The following is a 20150-nucleotide window of genomic DNA, read 5'->3' as shown; positions in this document are numbered from 1 at the left end:
GCGTCGCAACTATCGCAAGCGTGCGTAGATCACGTGACCGCATCTAGCCAATAGCGGCGCAGCATGCGTCTCAGCCATCGTAGCGAGCTTGCGCTGCTTGCGCAGGCAGGCGGTGGCAGCAGCAGGCAGTGGTGGTACCAGTGGTGCTTCGCATCGGCGTAGTTTTCGACTGTACCCGTGTAGCCCGACAGCCCGCGCGGCTTCTGCAAAGACGCGTTCCTCAAGAGCTGGATTAAATCGCTGAAAAGTCTGGAAGCAATGGAAGTAGAAGAATTTAAAGCAGCAGCGAGTCGGCGTGCCTAGGGACCGTAGGCGTGCCCCAAGGTACGTACTACCTCGGACAGCCGGACGAGTCTGCCGCCGCCACTGCGTCCGCTTTAGTGGTTTCGGCTCGGGTATCTCCCGAAACGGTTCGAAAAGATGAAAACTATTTCTTTTTGGTGTTTTCGTTGCATAACTTATTTCGGTACGAAATTAAATTTTTAGAAAACGAACAAAATGGAATGAATTCTCGAAGTGGTGATGGCAGCATGCAGGAGGGGCAGAAAAAATGTGAACATTAGGCAGTTTTCGAATAGCGCACGCTAAGTTAGCGTTAGCGTGTGCGGACCGCTATTTCCGTCACTTAACGGGAGCCCGCAAGCGGTTAGCGTACGACGCATGCGCAGTTGCGCGACAAGCCAACGCAAAGCTTTGCGTGCGCTATTCGAAAGCTCCCTATTTTCGACGCTAGCGAACGTGGTTTTCCGGAGGCTCTGGCGTTTCCGCTTTCTCTTTGCTTCTCAAGTGCGAGTTCGCCATTAACGTTGGCTACGGGGACTCTGTTGCCTTTCTCGTGTCCGCGGTGGTATCATTTGTACGCGCCTAAATTAAACATAGGCATGCATGGTTTCAGAAAAAGGTAATAAATTGGGTGCGCATGGTCCGGAAAGTTAACAACAATCAGCTGCATGATTTAGTTTACTGATTAGGTACACGTAATATCAGTTCTGCTTTTTTTAGTCAACATTCATGTGGATTTGGGAAGGTGTTGTGTGGTCCTTTTAGCCACCTTCAGTTGAGAGATGGCGTTCTTTTTGTTTCAGTACGTTTTTACCCAACAGGTAGGCTCCCATCTCGACTCGGAATGTAGCTCTGTCCTGAATCCTGCCGTCCCCAGTATGTCCTTTTAGAAAGGTAAGGGTATGCTAAGTGTACTGAGTGCCATATATTTGCTGTTCTTGTTATTTCGTGAGCCTTGTAGAATAATTTCCTCTATTAAACAATTTCATCGCAGCTCACTCTTTCCGATAGGTGACAAACACAAATGCTTTTGTTTCCTTCCTTACACGCCATCAAAAAGTGACATTTCGTGTGATTAATGTCTTGTCCTTTTTACAGATGCCAGGGATTCGTTACTATCGTTGCTCACGGTGCGGCAGCCATAGATTTTCACTCAAGTCGCTCTTCAGGCATTTGAACCTAGCCCATGGCCACGAGACAGACTGGATCTGTGGCGTTGAAGGATGTATGCAGACATTCAGAGTCTTCGCTTCATACAGAAAACATGTGTATCGCAATCATGATGAGGCATTAGGAGTGAACCGGCGTCCTCAACAAAATCTTGTGGCGGAAAGAACACCAAGCAGCACAGAAACACAACCTGGTGCTGGCTGTAGTCAGGAGGATCAAGAAGCAATTCCCATAGAAGATTCCCGATCGGAGTGCTCTGATGTTCCAAGTGACTACGTGAGACATCTGTCCGTCATGTTTTTAAAATGGAAGGAAGCAAGACGCCTTCCAGAGTCAACGGTGAATGAAATAGCAAATGACATCATCCCATTCGTTGCTTCTATCTTAGACGATGACAAGCTTCTGTCGAATGAAGAAAATTCTGCAGAGCTAAAAAGGGCGTACAAAACGCAGATGAGCAAGCTCTTGACAGAAAGCGGCCGAAAGGCGCACTGGAAGAATAACTTCACGCTTGTTGAGCCCAAAACCATATTGCTTGGAAAGGTGAATGGAAAGTGTGAAACTATGGAGTACGTGCCACTGCGTGATGTGCTCAAGTGTATTTTAGAACATCCTGCCCTCTCAGGGGACTTCAACAGTTTTCTAGAGATGCATGATCATATGTGCTCAGTTTTTGATGGTAGTGCTTTTAAGAATCACCCTTTTTTTGCTGGGGACAAGAGCAAGATTTGCTTGCAGTTGTACACAGATGAATTCGAGGTGTGCAACCCTTTGGGGAGCAAAAGGGGAAAGCACAAATTGACTGCGGTCTACTTTTCTGTGCTCAACTTCAACACTAAATATCGCTCGGCGCTTTCAGGCATCAACTTGGTCATTCTAGTGAAAGACAAATATATCTCCACATACGGTTTTCAAAAGATTCTTGCACCCTTGCTTGAAGACGTGGCCATATTAGAAAACGATGGCATAGTTGCAAATGGAAAAGTTATGAAAGGGTCTGTTTTCATCCTTACTGGGGACAACCTTTCCAGCCACAGAATTGGGGGTTTTAAGGCTTCATTCACTCAAGGAAGAATATGCAGATTCTGTATGGCACTGCGCCACGAGGTGAACTACAAGCATCTAGAGAGTGACTATGTGCAGCGAACGCCGGAAGGGCATCAACATCATTTAAACATGCTGAATGCAGGGCTGCCAACTGCATCACTGTATGGCGTCAAGGAGGTTTGCCCACTTCTTGCACTTCAAGGATTCGATCCAACCCAACACTTGCCCCCAGATTTAATGCACGACCTGCATGAAGGCGTCATACCATTCGCACTGAAGTACATTATTTCATCTTTAATTTCACAAGGTTTCTTCTCACTCGAACATCTCAACAGCTTGATTGTAGAATGGAAGTATGACCCATGCGATTCAAAGAACAAACCAGAGAAGCTTTCTAAGCTCTTTCTTTCTGGAAAGGCTACCATTAAGGGTTCTGCAACACAAATTTTTGCACTGTTTCGCCACCTTTCTCTTTTTGTAGGTAACTGTGTTCCAGTTGGCAACCAAGTCTGGCAGCTTTATTTACTTCTTAGAGAAATCATGGACATCATCATGAGCCACAAAATCCCAGTCTCGCACATAGCGTACTTGCAGAGAAAGATACACCTTTTTTGTCTAGAATTTAAGGCGTTGTTTCCGTCATGTTCATTTCCTTGCAAGATGCATTACCTCATTCATTATCCATCTTGTATTCAGAAATTTGGACCTTTGGTTGACATCTGGGCAATCCGTTTTGAGGCAAAGCACCAGTACTTTAAAGACATTTCGCGTAAAGTTCATAATTGGAAGCGCATTTCGCACACTCTTGCCATGAGACACCAGTTCTGTCAGTGTTTTTATTTTATTTCTGGTGAGGACAAGAGCATGCCGGTTACAAGTGGCTGTCAGTCTGTTTTATATGAGCATCTGCCTTGCTGTGTTAAAGAGTTCATTTCCAAACATGACCTTGAATGCAACAATTGTTTTAATGTGAATTGTGTCACCATGGACGGAAGGTCATACCGCGTAGGATGCAGCCTCGTCCTTAACGTTCCAGATGACAGCTTGCCCGAGTTTGTGAATGTTTGCGGACTATTTTATGTGAACAAAGTTCTTTTGATCGTGTTGGAGCTACTTGAAACTGTTTGCTTCGATGAACACTTCCATGTGTTTGTTGTTAGCACGACTGACAAGTACAGAATCTTAACATCCTTCTCAGAGTTTGTGATGGAGCCACTTTACATACGTAAACACATGGGGCGCAGCATTATAAGCACTCGACATGCCTTGTTTTAAAATATTTATTCGAGTGTTTACAAATGTCGATTGCTTCGTTGCCAATTGGCGTGTATGTTTCTTTTCTGACTCAGTGTCATTTTCAATCACACGCTTGTCGTGCAGCACTTGTATTCCCGCTAAACACAGCATCCCTGCACTTTACTACAGAAGCTCTCCTATTTTCAGAGCATGTGCTCCTAATCTGCCAACGTATGTTACCATTTTTTAAGGATATCTACGTGAATTCATCTATGTATGTATTTGTGTGTTCATGCATTGCATGTATAGGTCTGTATTTTATCTTGACATAATTTGTCAATGTGACTGGTTTTTCTGCATTGCTATTTTTCACATACTTGTTCAGTTTTATCACTTATTTGCTGCTTCTTCTGCTGAGAGGAGGCAAAATATTCGAGTGTACTTATTTTGAACAAGTCGTTTCTTTAGGTTGTAGATATTTGTATAAACTGATACCAGATATTTATCATGTTGTTTCTATTTTGTTGCATTGCAATGTCTACACGCAATAAACATAAAGAGTGTGCAGATGGTCTCACATTAAATTACAGCATCGAGAAATCACGAACACATCTCTGTATATTAGTTTTTTGACGGATTGTTCTACTGCCAGCTACACATATTGTGTGTGCGTGCGTGTGTGTGTGTGACGCTAGATGATGGAGACGTGGTTCGGCTCACATGCCATACTTTGCTGCATTTTTTCATCTGATCCATCGTACCTACACCCTTGTCAGGCACAAAAGCACCCTTAGCGCCCATTTTAGGGTGCGAATCATGCAAGCACCCCAAAAAAAGGGTGTATTTTTCAAAATCAGTCATTCGTGGGTGTTAAAGGGTGTTGCAGAGGGTGCTAAAACGTAAAAGCACCCTTTTTACACCCTTTTGGGTGTAAAATTTTTTACTGTGTAGAGACCTATGTATTTACACTTAGGTGCACGTTGTAGAACACCAGAGGCGAAAAATTTTCGGATTCCTCCGCTACGGCGTCCCTCATAATCAAATCGTGGTTTTGAGACGTAAAACCCCGATGTTGTTGTTATTATTATTAATATTATTATTATTATTATTATTATTATTATTAGTAGTAGTAGTAGTAGTAGTAGCAGGAATGCTATTATTATTATTTATTTATTTATTTATTTATTTATTTACTTTCTGCTCACTTCTAACGAGCTTGTACACGGGTAGCATTGCGAAATTAACGTTGAGTAGTGACCACTACAGAGACAGCCGCACAATGAAGTTAACTTTCTCTGCGTGTCTACATTCGACAGCTGAGGCTTGCGGCTTATATCATAACACGAAAGGCAGCGTTTTGATATCCTAGGCCCGACACTCACACAGGAAAGAGAAGTCAACCGCATCCTGGAAGAAATAAATCGCAACAGGATCAGAAAAGCATCTGCCTTAGAATTTGCAGGAGACTGCTGAACACATGGTAACTGAATAACCAGCAGGACGCATTGGGAGTCTTCATTATTTCGAGACTCTGCCATTAAATGCAGCCCGAGCTATTAACTGGTCAGCGGTCCGGATAAGCAAGAAATGCTTGGGGTACTGGCGAAAAAAGGAGTGGGCAATAAATTGATACAAATGGATTCTCTGCAGGTGTAACAGTAGAATATAGAAACAGGGGCTCGCACGAAGAGAGAAAATAATCGGTGAGATAGCCCGGATGTTAAACTAAAACGGATGAAGTAACGCCTTACTATAAAAAGCAGGCCACGTGGCCACTTGTCACGGTCCCGTTTCAAAGGGAACGCTGATAAAAAAGCATCGTAATTATCATAATCATCAGTTAACAAGAGAGTGAGGATGTGACAAGAAATAATGTAGAGAGGTTCTAATGCTTGCATTCCGGAGACACAGTGCACACACACCTTTCTTGACACAAGTGGCGCCGTGGGGCGGCTAGTGTTACGTGCGTCAATACATTCAATGATGAGTTCTCATTTCTTCAGTTTTAGTTGTCTTTTTTGCATTCTTCGCTTACAGATGCGATTCAGCGACTATTGTGAAACAGTATGGACAACGGGACGACTGAAAGAGACGAGACAATGCGCCGACTCTGCCACTCGTCCGTTCACCAGGGCTGTTTTGCCTTAATTAACGTAAAGCAGCAAGCCCACCTAAGAAACCTTCAATTAGGTGATTTTTTTTCTCGCCACTGAAGATTGTACAATGACATTGCAATAGAGAACAACAGTGGCAAAATAAAAAAATAAATAGCGGGCAGTTTGCACTAAGTCACGCAAGGCTTGGCACTAGCGAAGCACGGGCCCGTCTCCGCTCGTACTTCCCGTCGACCAACGTCTAGCTTCCTTCTAGGGAGTGCAGCACAGCCAGGCTATGCACTATAGAGCGGAGGTTGCGCGCGATGTCTCCGTCGGTGGGTGTGGCTTAGCTACTGCGCATGCGCGGCTGTGCCAAGTGGTGCGCTAGAGAACGCGATGCTTCGTTCCTCTTTGCTTCTATATCTTTTTCTCTCTCGCTACTTTTTTCTCTCTCTTTCGTTGATGTTCTCTCTGTCTCTCTTTTTCTTTCTGTATTTCTTTCTCTCTATTTCTCTCTTTCTGTGCTACGCTTTACTCTCTCCCCTCGTCTTTTCCCTCCTCCTCACCATCACATCTCTCCTCCTCTCGCTCACTTCCCTTTCTCACTCCCTTGCTACACTATACTATACAAGGCTATGCTATGATCTGCTAGCGTGCCTGGATATCCGAGTGGTTAGGACGCTAGCGTACGGATGGAGGGTACGCGGGTTCGAATCGCGCCTCGTGAACATTTTTTTCGGCAAGAACTTCTCCCTTTCTCATTCTTTAAACCTTTCTTTCTTTCTTTCTTTCCTTCTTTCTTTCTTTCTTTCTTTCTTTCTTTCTTTCTTTCTTTCTTTCTTTCTTTCTTTCTTTCTTTCTTTCTTTCTTTCTTTCTTTCTTTCTTTCTTTCTTTCTTTCTTTCTTTCTTTCTTTATTGGTTCTCAGGGTTATTACAGGCAACGCCGTAGCGCTGAATAGTGGAATCCGTCCAAATTCTGTGGCACGTACCCGTTCATGACGATGACAGTTGTCGGGCACGGTCACATACTTTACGCCGAGCTAGGTCACACACTTTAGCCGATCTGCTATATATAGCAGTTTGGCTACTCCACTTCTGTTTGTTCTGCTGCAAAAAAAAAAGAAAGCAAGTGAGCGGTTAACCTCAAGTATACAAACAAACAAACAAACAAACAAACAAACAAACAAACAAACAAACAAATTGATTTATTAAACTAAATCAAATATAAAGAAAATAACATTATTGGGCCGTTCACAAGTAACTGTTGACTTAGCACTGAAATGTTCACAAGTACATATTTTTGTCTAATGTGAATCCACTGTACACTGCATAACACTTCACATTCATTTATAACTGCGCATGAGTGGTCATTGCAAGTTCTTGTCTATTTGGGTGTCCACTTAGAAATCTTTTAAGATGGCTGTCCTTGCTGCAGATATTTTGCGGGCCATAGCATATTAACTTTTGCCACGTAAAGTGCGAGTTTTTTCTATTTCTTCTTTCATTTACGTACTTTGTACATTAGAGAAGAATGTGCCCAATGTTCCTAATTTCATGTCTCTAGCAGCACTTTCTTGAATAATACTAATTCTTGGAATTTAACGCCCCAAAACCAAGATATTATTAAGAGAGACACCGTAGCTTAGGCCTTCGAAAAGTTCGACCACCTGGGGTTCTTTAACGTGCACCTAAGTCTAAGCACACGGTTCTCCAGAATTTTTCCTATATTGAACTGCGGCCGTAGCACGGCCGGGATTCGATCCCGCGACCTTCGGGTCAGCAGTCAAGCACCGTAAGGTACTTCCGTGATATGGAGCGATCTTATGCACGGAACTACTTTTGTACAAGGTAAAGAGAATGCGAGCAGAATCAAAAGAAAACCACGGAATTCATATAAGAACACAGCAACTGCAACCGGAAGTGCTCCGGTTTCTTGACAAGGCTTCTCGTGTGTAGTGATAGGGGGCCTTTGAATGTGATTTATATTGTTGCCGCGCACGCTGATATCGGCTTTTCGCGTTTTCTTCAAATAGTCACTTGTTAGTCCACCGTCCTTCCTGTTTCTCCTGCTTGCTTCTCCAAATTTTCTAAGTATGTTTTTTCTGGTGCAGCTGCCATTCCCTCTACCTTGTACTCTGTACAAACTCGTCCAACAAGCCACCCTTATGAACTTGTTTATGTGGTGTTTGTGTACCTGGTGTATCTGGTGTTGTGTACCTGGTGTTTGTGTACACCACTTTCAGTTGGAGACTGTGAAACAGCGTCCCTGTGCGTTTTCAGATGCCTGCTGCTACTGAGACATTTCTTTGTGGGTCACTTTTCTCGTTTGGGCTTGGCACTAATTTTCACCGGAGGCTGTAATTTGAAGCCCCTTGACCTTGGTAAAGTACCACTACTCCTTGTACTTACGACCGCCTCAAGACCTCCTCGCCCCTGTCGCGCCCTCACCATTTACCGCAGCTTTTTCTGCACGACGATTGGTATCCTTCGCGGTTGCCCTTGGAAACACGCGGATCTTGCGTCTTGCTTGCGTATTTATTTTTCTTTCGGTGAATTTGGGTGCCACGCATGCATGGCTGGATGGCAATCATCATTTGGATTTCTCGTGGAATGAGAAACAGGCAACATGCTGGGGACGTTCGCATGATCGCGCTCGAATGCTATTGATATCGACTTCTAAGCAGAGGCCGGAAGTCCTCGCTTTAACAGCGAATGTCTTAAAACCACTTCTCTGCAATTTGGTGACCACATCACAAAGTTACTTTAGCGTTGAGAAGATGAAGACATGGACGGACGATGCACTTGCCACGAAGTCATTGCAAGATGCGATGCTGTAAATACCTGTGGTACACATGCGCGGACAGGTAAGGAAAAAAAGATGGTTGATCCCTCTGTCATAGGAATCGGTATAACACGAAAGTCAAACGTGTCGTCACAGAAGTAGTTCGTGAACGCGGTGTTACAGCCAGGTGAGGCAGGCGCGCGTCGCAGAGCTATTTTTGGTTTGGATTATCGTGATGCTTTGAGCGAGGCCGACGCTTTTACGACGCTGGGGGTAAGGTCGCCACCTCGCGGTGTGTTAAGGCATTGACAAAATTGAACTTCTATTGAAAACGCGCCGAATGGGGCGGACGTATAACGCGTTGCAGGCGCTAATCACGGAGGCCACAGTAATGCCGAATTACTTCACTTTACCGCTCCCAGAGGGCAACACCACCCTGCCAACCGGGAGAGTGGTAGATATAAAAGGCGCCTTTGTAAAGTCTCTAGAGTCTGTGACCATGGCGCAGTGGATAGCGTGCCCGGCATCTGTTGTTGCGGACCGAGCGATCGTGGATTCGATGCTCGTTTACGGAAATTTTTTGACAGAAATACAGAAATACGTCACTGAAATCTTGGTGGAGCCCGGCATAAAACATTTTCGTGTTAAGAAATCGACGCACAGAGAGAGATAAGATTCCTTAATGAAGTGCCCGGAGAGATCAGCCTGGTTTGTCGCCTGGCTTGCTACTCCAGGTGTCGGGTGATTATGGTATATACAATGATCGCATATACACCACATACACACAAATAGTACATACAGTCACAAACACACATATATACATAAGAAGAGTCCTTCACAGGCTTTGGTTAAGCTGAGTGTTCCTTAAAGACGCCAACAGCGCTTTTGTGCTGCGCATCGCACAACTGCTGTCTTGTCACGGGCTGAGAAGGTGCCGCAGCTCCAAGCTCGAGCCGCGTTGCAAATGAAGTGCCTCCTTCAGAATCTGTCGTTGTGCGTCGTAATGGGAACAGTCGCAGAGTACGTGCTTTAGGTCTTCCTGAGTGTTACATGTGGTGCACGTGGGTGAGTCCGACTGCCTGATCTTGTGCTTGAAGTATTTCGTGTAGGCAACGTCGAGTCTCAGCCGGCGAATGCAAGTTTTATCTTGTCTGGTTAATCCCTGTGGCACATGAAAGCTACACGTCGGGTCTATTCTGTGCAGTGGTCCGTACTGGTTGTTGGCATCGCTCCATATTGTTCTCTGCAGATTACGCGCGGACGCAGACACCAAAATCGCTGCGTCTTTTCTTGAAAAGAGAATTTCAATTTCCTCAGATGCTGTGTCATGCGCAGCTCTGGCAGCGGAGTCAGCTCGAACATTCCCTTCGATGCCGCAGTGAGCGGGCAGCCACTGCAGTACTACATCGTGGTGTAGATTATGAGTATTATTGCCTAGGCGCCTGATGTCTAGGACTAGTTGGTCTTGCGTACGTGGAGATTTCAGGGACTGCAGTGCGGCTCGTGAGTCGGAGAATATCACCCAAGAGTCGGGTCTCTGATCTTTAATATATGCAAGCGCCTCCGCAATGCAGCCAGCTCAGTGGCAGCGGCGGATGTACGGTGGCTGAGAGCGGCTGTGATGGTGACATTCGCCGACGGTATCCACACGCCTAAAGCAGATGATCCATCTGTGACAGACCCATCTGTATAAACGTGACGGCAGGTTCTATAGTTGGTGTTGATGTGCTCTAGAGCGAAGTATCTCAACGCTGGCCCAGGTGTGTTTCTCTTGCTCTTGAACCCCGGCACTGTCGTGTTTATCGTCCAGGAAGGAAGCTGCCATGGAGGCCCCGACAATATCGACGGCTTTTCACACGCGCATAGTGCCACCAGCAAAACTATACCAGATGCAAAAGTAAAGCATGTTATCGTGTGTTAGAAAAGATGTCTGCACCGTAGAGGTCTTGTCAAGCTCTTTTTCATTTAGTATGCCCCATTCGAAAGGCTTTGTGAGGCAACCAACCCCTTCAATAAACGTTCATTTCAGCGTTTTCGATGTTGTTATTACCAATTTTAAATATCTAAGCCACGTGGGCGCGCAAGTGGGCCTAAGTACGCGCCTCCATTGATTTTGCGGAGCGTCCGTGGGAGACTGGAGTCGAAGCGGAAAATGGTGCTGTCTGCAGCGGGCACTGCCAGGGAGTGAGGAGAATCGAGGAGGAAACGCGCGCGCAGAGGAGAGTGTCACTACTTTCCTGAATCACGGCAGGACTGGAAAAGCGCGAACGCTCAAGCGCCTTTCCAGTCCGGCCGTGCCTAGATCAAGGAGCTCTACTGTAGTGCACTTATAGACTCCACCTAGAGCATTCACCCACAACGACCTGCCTTCGCTTCGCGGTGCCAGGGATCGACTCCTCAGCTTCGACGACATAACACTCTTTTACCGAAATTCCCGCCTAACGTATCCCCCACCACATAAATCACTCTCCAGAAATGGCCAGGTTTTGTGGCGCAGACTTCAAACGGCCACAGTCACCACTCCTTTACTTCTCTCCCTTATTACGCATGGTGAAACTTCTCCACATTGCAATTTGTGTCCTAGCACCAGAGCCGACTTCAACACGTGCTTGTGAATTGCCCAAACAAACCCAAGCCCCCGTGGCAAGTGTCAGCACACCAGAAGCGATGGGAGGCTGCTCTGCGCAGCTCGCAACCGGAGTTACAGCTTCGGGCAGTGTGCTGGGCCAGAGGGGTCGCCGAAGCACAGAAGTGTCCGGCCACCTAGAGCGGCCCGAGGGCCGATCGTCGTCCTGCTTCCACTTCCCCCCACCCTCCCCCGCCCCCACATGATTCTTTCATGAATCAACAAAGTTGTTTACCTACCTACCTACCTACCTACCCACCCGCCCACCCACCCACCCACCCAAAAAACCGTCGTACGACTGCCGTTCACGTCTGTAGAGGGTCGTGCCAGCTGATTTCATTTCGAAGCTTACGTTTTCTCTGTTAATTTTATGTTACAGGTAAATTTTAAAATAAAAGATATTCGTTTGTATTCTAATTATATGGTTTGCGTGAGCAATCATCTAAGAAGCTCTGTTACAATTTTTTAGGATGTTCAAGTTCAGCGCCTAAAACCAGCGAAACAAACGCATTTCTTTACGGTAAAATTAACATTAAGCGCGCAAATGTGTTTGCAAAACAAAAAAAATCGCAGCATATCCACGGAGTGAATGATGATGAGTGGGCGAAGCTGCGGATGTTCATCGGTAAACCGTGAATCTTCCTTGAATTCTGCCCAGTACATCATCACCGACGTGAGATAGGGCGCGTTTATACTAAAGGTTCGATGAGTTATGACGACTTGCAGCTCACTTTAATTTTACATGTACGCTGTGAATTTTCATTGTTTAGAAAACCATTGCTTTAGAAAACATCTGGCGTCTTTCGTTAAGCAGCTGGCGTCTTTTCCTCTTGCTTTATAAACATCTGGCGTTCTTCCGTTTTGCTTTTACAAAACATCTGGCGTCTTCCGTTGGTTTATTTCATCAATCAACAGCGTTTTGAACAAAATTGTTATTGATTAATCACGCACAGGAGAAATCTCACCAGGCACTACCTTGGAGGTAAAGAATGGCTGCTAATGGGAATGAGAGACAGAAGAAGTCGGCTTTTAGCTACCGCTGCGAATTTTTTATTGTTCAACAACGCACAGGAAAAATCTCCCACCGGCACCACCTTGGAGGTCAAAGCGTAAGACTGGTTACGGACTACGACTACGACTACGAGGGACGAACGGGTGCCGCCTTAAGGAGCTTCGCCTCTAAAAAATGTGTTTATATTGTTGTGCCCATGGGTTCGTATCATATCCTCCTTAGGGACAGCTCACCGCTCTCCTTTATATAGCATCATCATCAGCCTGACTGAGCCCACTGCAGCGCAGAGGCCTCTCCCATGTTCCGCCAATCAACCCGGACCTGTGCTTTCTGCTGCCACGTCGTACCCGCAAACGTCTTAATCTCATCTGCCTACCTACCTTTCTGTCTCCCCCTCGCGCGTTTGCCTTCTCTTGGAATCCAGTCTTGCCCTACGCATGCCCTGCCCATGTCCATTTCTTCTTCCTGATTTCGACTAACATTTCTTTAACACCGGTTTCGTCCCTGACTCACTCTGCTCTCTTATTGTCCGCAAAGGTTACCCCTATTATTTTCCTTTCCATTGCTTGCAGCGTCGTCCTCAGTTTAAGCTGAACCCTCTCAGTAAGCCTCCAGTTGTCTGCTCCGTACCTAAGTACGGGTAAGATGCATCTGTTATGTACCTTTCTCTTGAGGGATAGTGGTAAACTACCATTCATGATTTGCGAATGCCTGCCGAATGTGCTCCACCCCATTCTTGTTCTTCTAGATACTTCACTCTCATGGTTCGGCTCCGCGGTCGCTACCTGTCTCGCCTCCCTAGTAGACATGTTCCTTTAACCGCTCCATTATTAAAACCAGCAGATAATGAAGCCAAGGAAGGTATAGGGGAAGGTAATTGTACTGTTTTAAAGGGACCCTCTAACACTTTTCCAGACCTCACTGTTTTACATTTTTTACTTGCGGGTAGCGTAGACTGAAGGCTGAACAGATTAGTGCAGCAAGAACGGCAGCGATACGTGCGCGCTCTCCGAAGTTATTCAGCCTAGAAAATTCAAAATAGAATAAAATGGAGGCCTACCCTGAACTTGATTTTCGCGGGGTCACCTGACCACGTTTCACTCGCTCTGTGACGTCTGATGGCGCCCCGACGAAATTAACTGAAAGATCTTACGTACGGGAAGCTTGCATACCATGTTGCCCGTTATTTCCAACGTATTGAGGACGCCGTTCCGATAGTAAAAAACAATTTGGTGCTTGCAGAGTGAACTCCACGTGCGAAACGAGGCAGATCGGGAACGCCTCTATCATGTTTCGTAGTTTGTCACCTTTCTTGTTGCGACGGCGTCTATATCAGCGCTCTTACATCTTTTAGATACGAAGCATCTTATGGCGGAGCTCAAACGGTGTGCGGCGTGACCACCCTTACTGGGCATGCGCAAACCCTCTCCACACACCTCCTCTCCTCTCCACTCCCCTTCCCCCTCCCCTCGCCACTTCCCTCTCCCTCCCCCTCTCCCATTTCCCTCTCCCCCTCCCTCTCTCCGCTTGCCCTCTTCACTCCCCATCTCTAACTTCCCTCCCCCTCCCCCTCCCCACTCCCTCTCCTCGTTTCGATAAAAGGCTCGCGTTAGGTCGTACACACGCTCAGTCACTGCGCCGGTGTCATTAGTTCCAACGTCAACGTCGGCGCCAGTTGCAGTAATACCTTCAGGCCTGCCGAGATCGCGTAGCAGCGGGTGGAGCAGCGGAAGACTCGACGCGCCGAAGCGCAGCGTAAACGTCGGCAAGCGGACCCCGAGCGCCGGGCTAGGGAAGCCCAGCTTAAACGGCAACGTCGGCGGGAAACTGCTACGGATGAAACGCGGGCTCGACATGCCGAAACGCAACGGCAGCGTCCGCAAGCAAACCGCAACGTACGCAACGCCGACGTCGAAGCCAAGCGTCAGCGTCGAGCCAACGCGTCCGCTGCGGCCTGACGACGCGAGTCCAACGCCCGTGCAGAACACCTCGCTAGACAACTTCAACGCCAGGGCTTCGACAGTGCCGGCGCCCGGTTCCAGCGCGAATTCCTCGACCGGAGCTTCGGGCACAGCTGCAACGTGTGCGGCAGACTTTGGTTCGATAACAATATGACCGACGTCGGTAGCATGCGCAACAAACGCCAACGGAACGCGATCGTGCAAGTGCTCCGGCTTTGCATCGCCTCATGGTCCCCTTTAGCGGGAGATGGTGTAATTTTTCCCTTCAGTTTCTTCAAACAACGGCACCTGAACCATCCGCAGCGCGTCTCCTCCAACGCCGTGGCGTTCAGCGCATTCTTTGGCTGGCGCTGCAGTTTTAAAGCAGAAAAATTCTAAGATCGTTCGTCTATTTGGTGTTCAGTGAAAAAAGCATGCTAATGAAAAAAAATATTCACAGCATATCCATGGGTCAATGATGAAGAGCTTGGGCGAAGCTCCTGAAGCAATCATGGTTACACCGTGAAATCTTCAGTGGTTTCGCCCAGCAGTAATCAAAGCGATAGCCCAGTACATCATCAAAGACGTTACAAACACTGTATATATTTATACAAGAAAATTTATTAATCGTAAGTGATAGCTAGACGTGGCTTCCGTTCCCCCTTCATTATAACGGCTTTATGGTCGGTGAAGTGATGGATCGGTGATGGGTCGTAGTGAGATGTTTGCAAAGACGAAGTAGGGGGCAGTTTGCAAAGGTGGCTTCCGTTCCCCCTTCATTATAACGGCTTTATGGGCGGCGAAGTAATGGATCGGTGATGGATCGTAGTGGGATGTTTGCAAAGACGAAGTAGTGGGCAGTTTGCAAAGGATCGGTGATGGGTCGTAGTGGCGTGTTTAAAGACGAAGTAGTGGGCAGTTTGCAAAGGTGGTTACGCCGGACAACGGAGACGTGACAAGGTTAGACTAAGAAGAGCTTCGCCCCTAAAACTAAACCCAATAATAACACCTTTTGGGATGCAACGCCGTGATTACTTCTAACGTTACATTAATTAAATCATAGGCCTGCGCCCATGTTCGTCATTTCCGCCCGCAATAGTTCTGGCGAGCGCCACTACACGTTGATGCGGTCGGCACCGATGTCAGCGCTTCAAAAAAAAATCAGACCATCTCCCGCTAAAGGGGACCATGAGGTGATGCGAAGCGGCGTTTCGGCATGTAGAGCCCGCGTTTCAGAGGGGGAGTGGAGAGGGGGAGAAGAGAGGTGGAAATGGGAAGCGGGAAATGGGAAACCACCTGTTAGCACGCGGTGAATAGCATTGGGGAGATCGTGTCTCCCTGCCTTATACCCTTCTTTATTGGAATTTTGTCGCTTTCTTTATGGAGGAGTATGGTGGCTGTGGAGCCGCCGTAGATTTTTCCCAGTATTTTTATATATTGTTCATCGACGCCCTGTTTCCGCAGAGGCTGCATGATTGCTAATGTCTCGATTGAATCAAATGACCTCGTAATTTATGAAGACTATATGTAGGGGTTGGTTACATTCCGCGCTTACTGTATCACCTGATTGATAGTGGGAATATGGCCTACTGTCGAGTAGCCTGTACGAATTCCTTCTTGGTCCTTTGGTTGATTGAATTCTAATGTTGTCTTAATTCTGTTAGTTATTTTCTTTGTAAATAGCTTGCATTTTCGATGGAGGCGAAAATGTTTGAGGCCCGTGTACTTAGATTTATTTGCACGTTAAAGAACCCCAGGCGGTCGAAATTTCTGGAGCCCTCCACTACGGCGTCTCTCATAATCATATCGTGGTTTTGGGACGTTAAACCCCAGATATTATTATGTTATTATTACAGCGAAAGCTGTTATGAGATCATTTCACCGGCCGTTTTTGGCGCCGTAGTTGTCCGCCGCCGCCGCCGGTGTCCGTGACCAGTATCGCTCGAAATAAGAAAAAAAAAAACGAAATAAGAAAAAATTCCAGGATGGAACGAGGTTCGAACCTGGGCCCTCTGCGTGGGAGCCCAGTATTCAACCTCTGATCCATGCCGGTGCTTGAAACTGCTTCGCAAAAAAGGTCCTATACAGGCTTCATGTCGGGAAGGAACCACATCAGCATATGCAATATAGCGTGGTAGAAGAGTAAAATAAGCACCAAGCATCTCAGAACGCGAATTCTGTAACAAGGCGTCACACAATGCGAATTGCGCAACGAGTAGGTTGTTGGATGCTTCCAACCCATTACAAAGGGCTCTGCCATATTTCTTCATCGTCATCAGGCACAGCATCAACAAAGTGCGCATAATGCTTTACATGCGTTTAGCAGGTACCAACACTCTCCGTAGAGTGACGAAAAATGGCACAGTGCCTGCTGCCCTAGTTCTCAAAAATTACAATGATTTAGAGCGTAGTGGGTTCCTCGCAAGTGCACTTGTATTGGTTGCCAAGGAAGCCCATAAGCGCATGATCCATTTCCTCGGGGTCTCAGTTAAGTTCTTCGCCCCCCCCCCCCTTCCGTCTCTCTCCCACGGCAACGTATGTTGTACATCATTACGGGAGAGGGAAATAGCGACCGGGCGTCACCCAATGCAAATTACATAACTGGTGGGCCGTTTAAAGATTCCAACCAATTACAAAGGGCTGAGCCACAATTCTTCATCGTCATCAGTCGTCGCGTCAAGAAAGTGCACATAATGCCTTACAGACGTGTAGCTGGTGCTTGGCTTCTCCGCAGGATGACGAATAATAGCTTAGTAGATGCTTCCCAACTTCACAAAAATTGTGATTTATGGCGTAGTGGGTACTTTTTAGTGTACTTGTATTGTAGCCCTAAGAGAGCTTAACGGGCTCTAGAAACGCCCCTCTTCCAGCTTTCGCTGTGACTGTGCTGCGGTTTCAGCGCAGGCCTGGCGTTTTTTGTAAATAGCTTGTAGACAACGGACAGTATGCTGATCGGCCTGTAATTTTTCCTGTCCCTCACGTCCCCTTTCTAATGGATTAAGATGAGTGAGGGAGGAGGAAAAGAAAAAACGGAAGGACATGGATGTTGGCCAGTTCTCAGACCGGCTGGCTACCTTGTGTTTGGGAAAGGGGAGTAAACGATGATCGAAAAGAGATATTAAAAAAAAGAAGAGAAAAAAAAAACAATAATACGATAAACGACACTGCTTGAAGTCTGTCTCTGAGACTAGTTGCCCGCAAGAAGCGCGACGTCGCTCTCAAAGCTTTCCGTGCCGAGGACGGTTTCGGCCAGTGTCCCAAGACCTTTTCCTCCGAATGGCGATTATCAAGTCTATCTAACACTTTTGACAGTTCTTTTCTTGGTGCACTGAAGCGAGGACACTCACAGAGAAGATGTGAGTGTTCTAAAGGCCGACCCATTGCAAAGCGCTCAGACATACTTAATAATCATCAGCAGCAAAAGAATCAACCAATGGAGCCGCTGCGTACGTTCGCGCGTTGCCCTAGAGACGCGTAGGGCGCCTTTGGCTGATTCGCAAAAGAAAGAACTATCCTGTTGTGGGCACTTCGCAACTGTGCTTGCAGTAGGCATTCTAGGATAGTTTGAAACGGCCAATGTTACGCGCACAGTCGTTCGTTTCCTTAAGGCACGGTTGAGGCATCCACCGAGAACGGAAGCCAGGCTAGCGTTTTAGAAGGCGATTCGCACGGGGCCCGCGATTACACTGTCGCGTTCTACTATTGAAGGCCAAGTTCAAGCGTCCTCCAAGTTTTGTTATTATTAATAGTGCTAGCATTTCTCGATTATTCAAAAAACTTCGGGCTGAATATATTCCGGAGCCCGCCACAGTGGCGTTTCTTGAAGCTCGCGTGTTACCTTGTTGCTCATGTCATGTGACGAGACCACTCCTTTCTCTGTGTGCTCAGATTAATGTTATGGAAAGACAAGTATTGTGCGACATGCATGCTCACTGCTGCAAGGTAATCCGCATGTGTCCGCATATTGACTTTGTTTTTCATCCCAACTCTCCTTTGCTTTTTACTGCATTTTGGCGATAAAGCAGGTGATGATATGGTTATCTTCGCTCTATTTCCATTATTTCTGTAGCGAATTCATTGTGGTACTTCGCTATGGGAGGAAAAGATGCCGAGCTCGCCAAAGCAGTGCACTCTTATATCCATTCTAGATACAGTACATATTCTACGATGTCTACAGTAGCCCATAGGTGCCGAGAAGGAAGTGCGTGCGTGACTTGTGGTTCTTTGACTTTTTGTGCTTAAATTCTCGCGCAATGCACGGTAACTAACCGGAACCACTTTTGGTCTCACCGCCTTTCTGCAAATCGGTCGTTACCCTTTGTTACACTCCATAGTTTAGCTTTAAGTAATTGTATTTTTGAAAGGAAGGAGCCGACGTGATCTGGGGCTTGATCGCATCAGTGGCGCCGCAGTTGGTCTCTGCAGAATGAATGTAAGAAGTGCCTCATTGTTCCGCTGCTCAAGCTTGGGAAACCACTCGACGAGCGAGAAGCACAGAAAGAGGTCGTGGAGCGGTAGGAAGCGTTGCGACGTGCTCGAAGCTGTGGCCGGACGTGCCGCCTTGATTGGCGCAGATTCGGCCTGGTGATGGATGGTCCCTGGGTTTGCGATGAAAGGTGCAACCTGACTAACGACCCTGCCGTTGGCGAAAGCGTGGTAGCCCGACTGGGAGGCAAAGACTGGTAGCGAAACCGAGAGCTCGATCGATGGCTGTAACAACAACGACAAAAATTGTGTGTGAAACTTAAAGACTTCAGAACTGCATAGGCACCCTCTATGATTGTGTTTCACTGCGTGGTGGTCTAGTGGCTATGGTGCTCGACTGTTGATCCGAAGGTGGCGGGATCGAATTCCGACCGCGGCTGTCGCATTTTTGATGGAGGCGAGAATCCTTCAGGCCCGCTTATTTAGAGTTAGGTGCACGTTAAATAACACCATGTGGTCGAAATTTCGGAAGCCCTCCCCTATGGCGTCCCTCATAATCATAGCGTGGTTTTGGGACGTTAAACCCCAATAATAATTCTTAAGGAAAGAAGGTAACTTTTAAGGGCTCGTTTTTCTTTTTGTTAGACACAATGTTAATGAGAACTAACAGACAATAATACCAAGCAAAGTATAGGCGCTGTTATTTGTAGCAATTAGGATATAAATGTGAAGAAAGTAAAGCGGACGAAAAGACAACTTGCCGCCGGCAGGGACCAAACCTGCGACCTTCGAATAACGTGTCCGATGCTCTACCACTGAGCTACGGTGGCAGTCATCCCATCGTCCACTTTGTGGGGTATATATACGCATTTAAACCTAGGAGTGCTAGTCAGTGCCGATCGCAGCCATGGCGGCGAGTGTGGAACACTCTTTTTCTACCTCTTGGCGTCACGTAGCACGTGATCTTTTTACGAGCCGGCAGCTAACCAATTATCCCTCGCATACTACCCGAAGGAATCAAGTCTGCCAGAACGAGGCCCTTGTTCTCTAGAACTTACCTTCACATTTATATCCTAATTACTACAAATAACACCGCCTATACTTTCCTTGGCATTATGGTCTGCTAGTTCTCATTAATAATAATTATTCTTGTTCTTATCCATGATTGTGCATTAGCTAGCCAGGCTTCTTCCGCAGCAGGTGCGGTGCTCAGTAGTTTCTCCTTCGTCAGTGTTGTTTGCGCTGCTTTAACCATAATCAGCAGTTTAGTTTTGACTCCCAGCGTAGGCCGCGTGCGTGCCTAGCTGTGTGGACGCTATCGACGCGTCGTTAGCGACTGGTCGCTAACAGCGGATGCGGCACTGAGTACCTTTGTTTTGACTTCGGGAAATGCGATGCGATGTCACTAGACTGAAATATGCTTAAAGCTGTTGAAGATCAAGAGCCTTCAGACGCAGTCGGCATGCTGGAAGAAAACTCGCTTGCTACATCATGATGGACGAACGATAAGTTGCCGATCATTTTTCCGGCTCA

At 46.8% G+C, this 20150-nt stretch overlaps 1 protein-coding gene across 1 annotated transcript; it reads left to right on the top strand.

Annotated features, from left to right (window-relative positions):
- Positions 1 to 1380: 1380 nt before the first annotated feature.
- Positions 1381 to 3927, top strand: LOC125758564 (uncharacterized). Its single transcript, XM_049415898.1, has one exon. It carries the CDS (start codon positions 1381 to 1383, stop codon positions 3772 to 3774), a length of 2394 nt encoding a protein of 797 aa, XP_049271855.1. The 3' UTR covers positions 3775 to 3927.
- The last annotated feature ends 16223 nt before the right edge of the window (positions 3928 to 20150 follow it).

The sequence above is a fragment of the Rhipicephalus sanguineus genome, chromosome 5 (assembly GCF_013339695.2).
Source record: "Rhipicephalus sanguineus isolate Rsan-2018 chromosome 5, BIME_Rsan_1.4, whole genome shotgun sequence".
NCBI lineage: Eukaryota > Metazoa > Arthropoda > Arachnida > Ixodida > Ixodidae > Rhipicephalus > Rhipicephalus sanguineus.
This window is presented reverse-complemented; position numbering and strand designations above follow the sequence as displayed.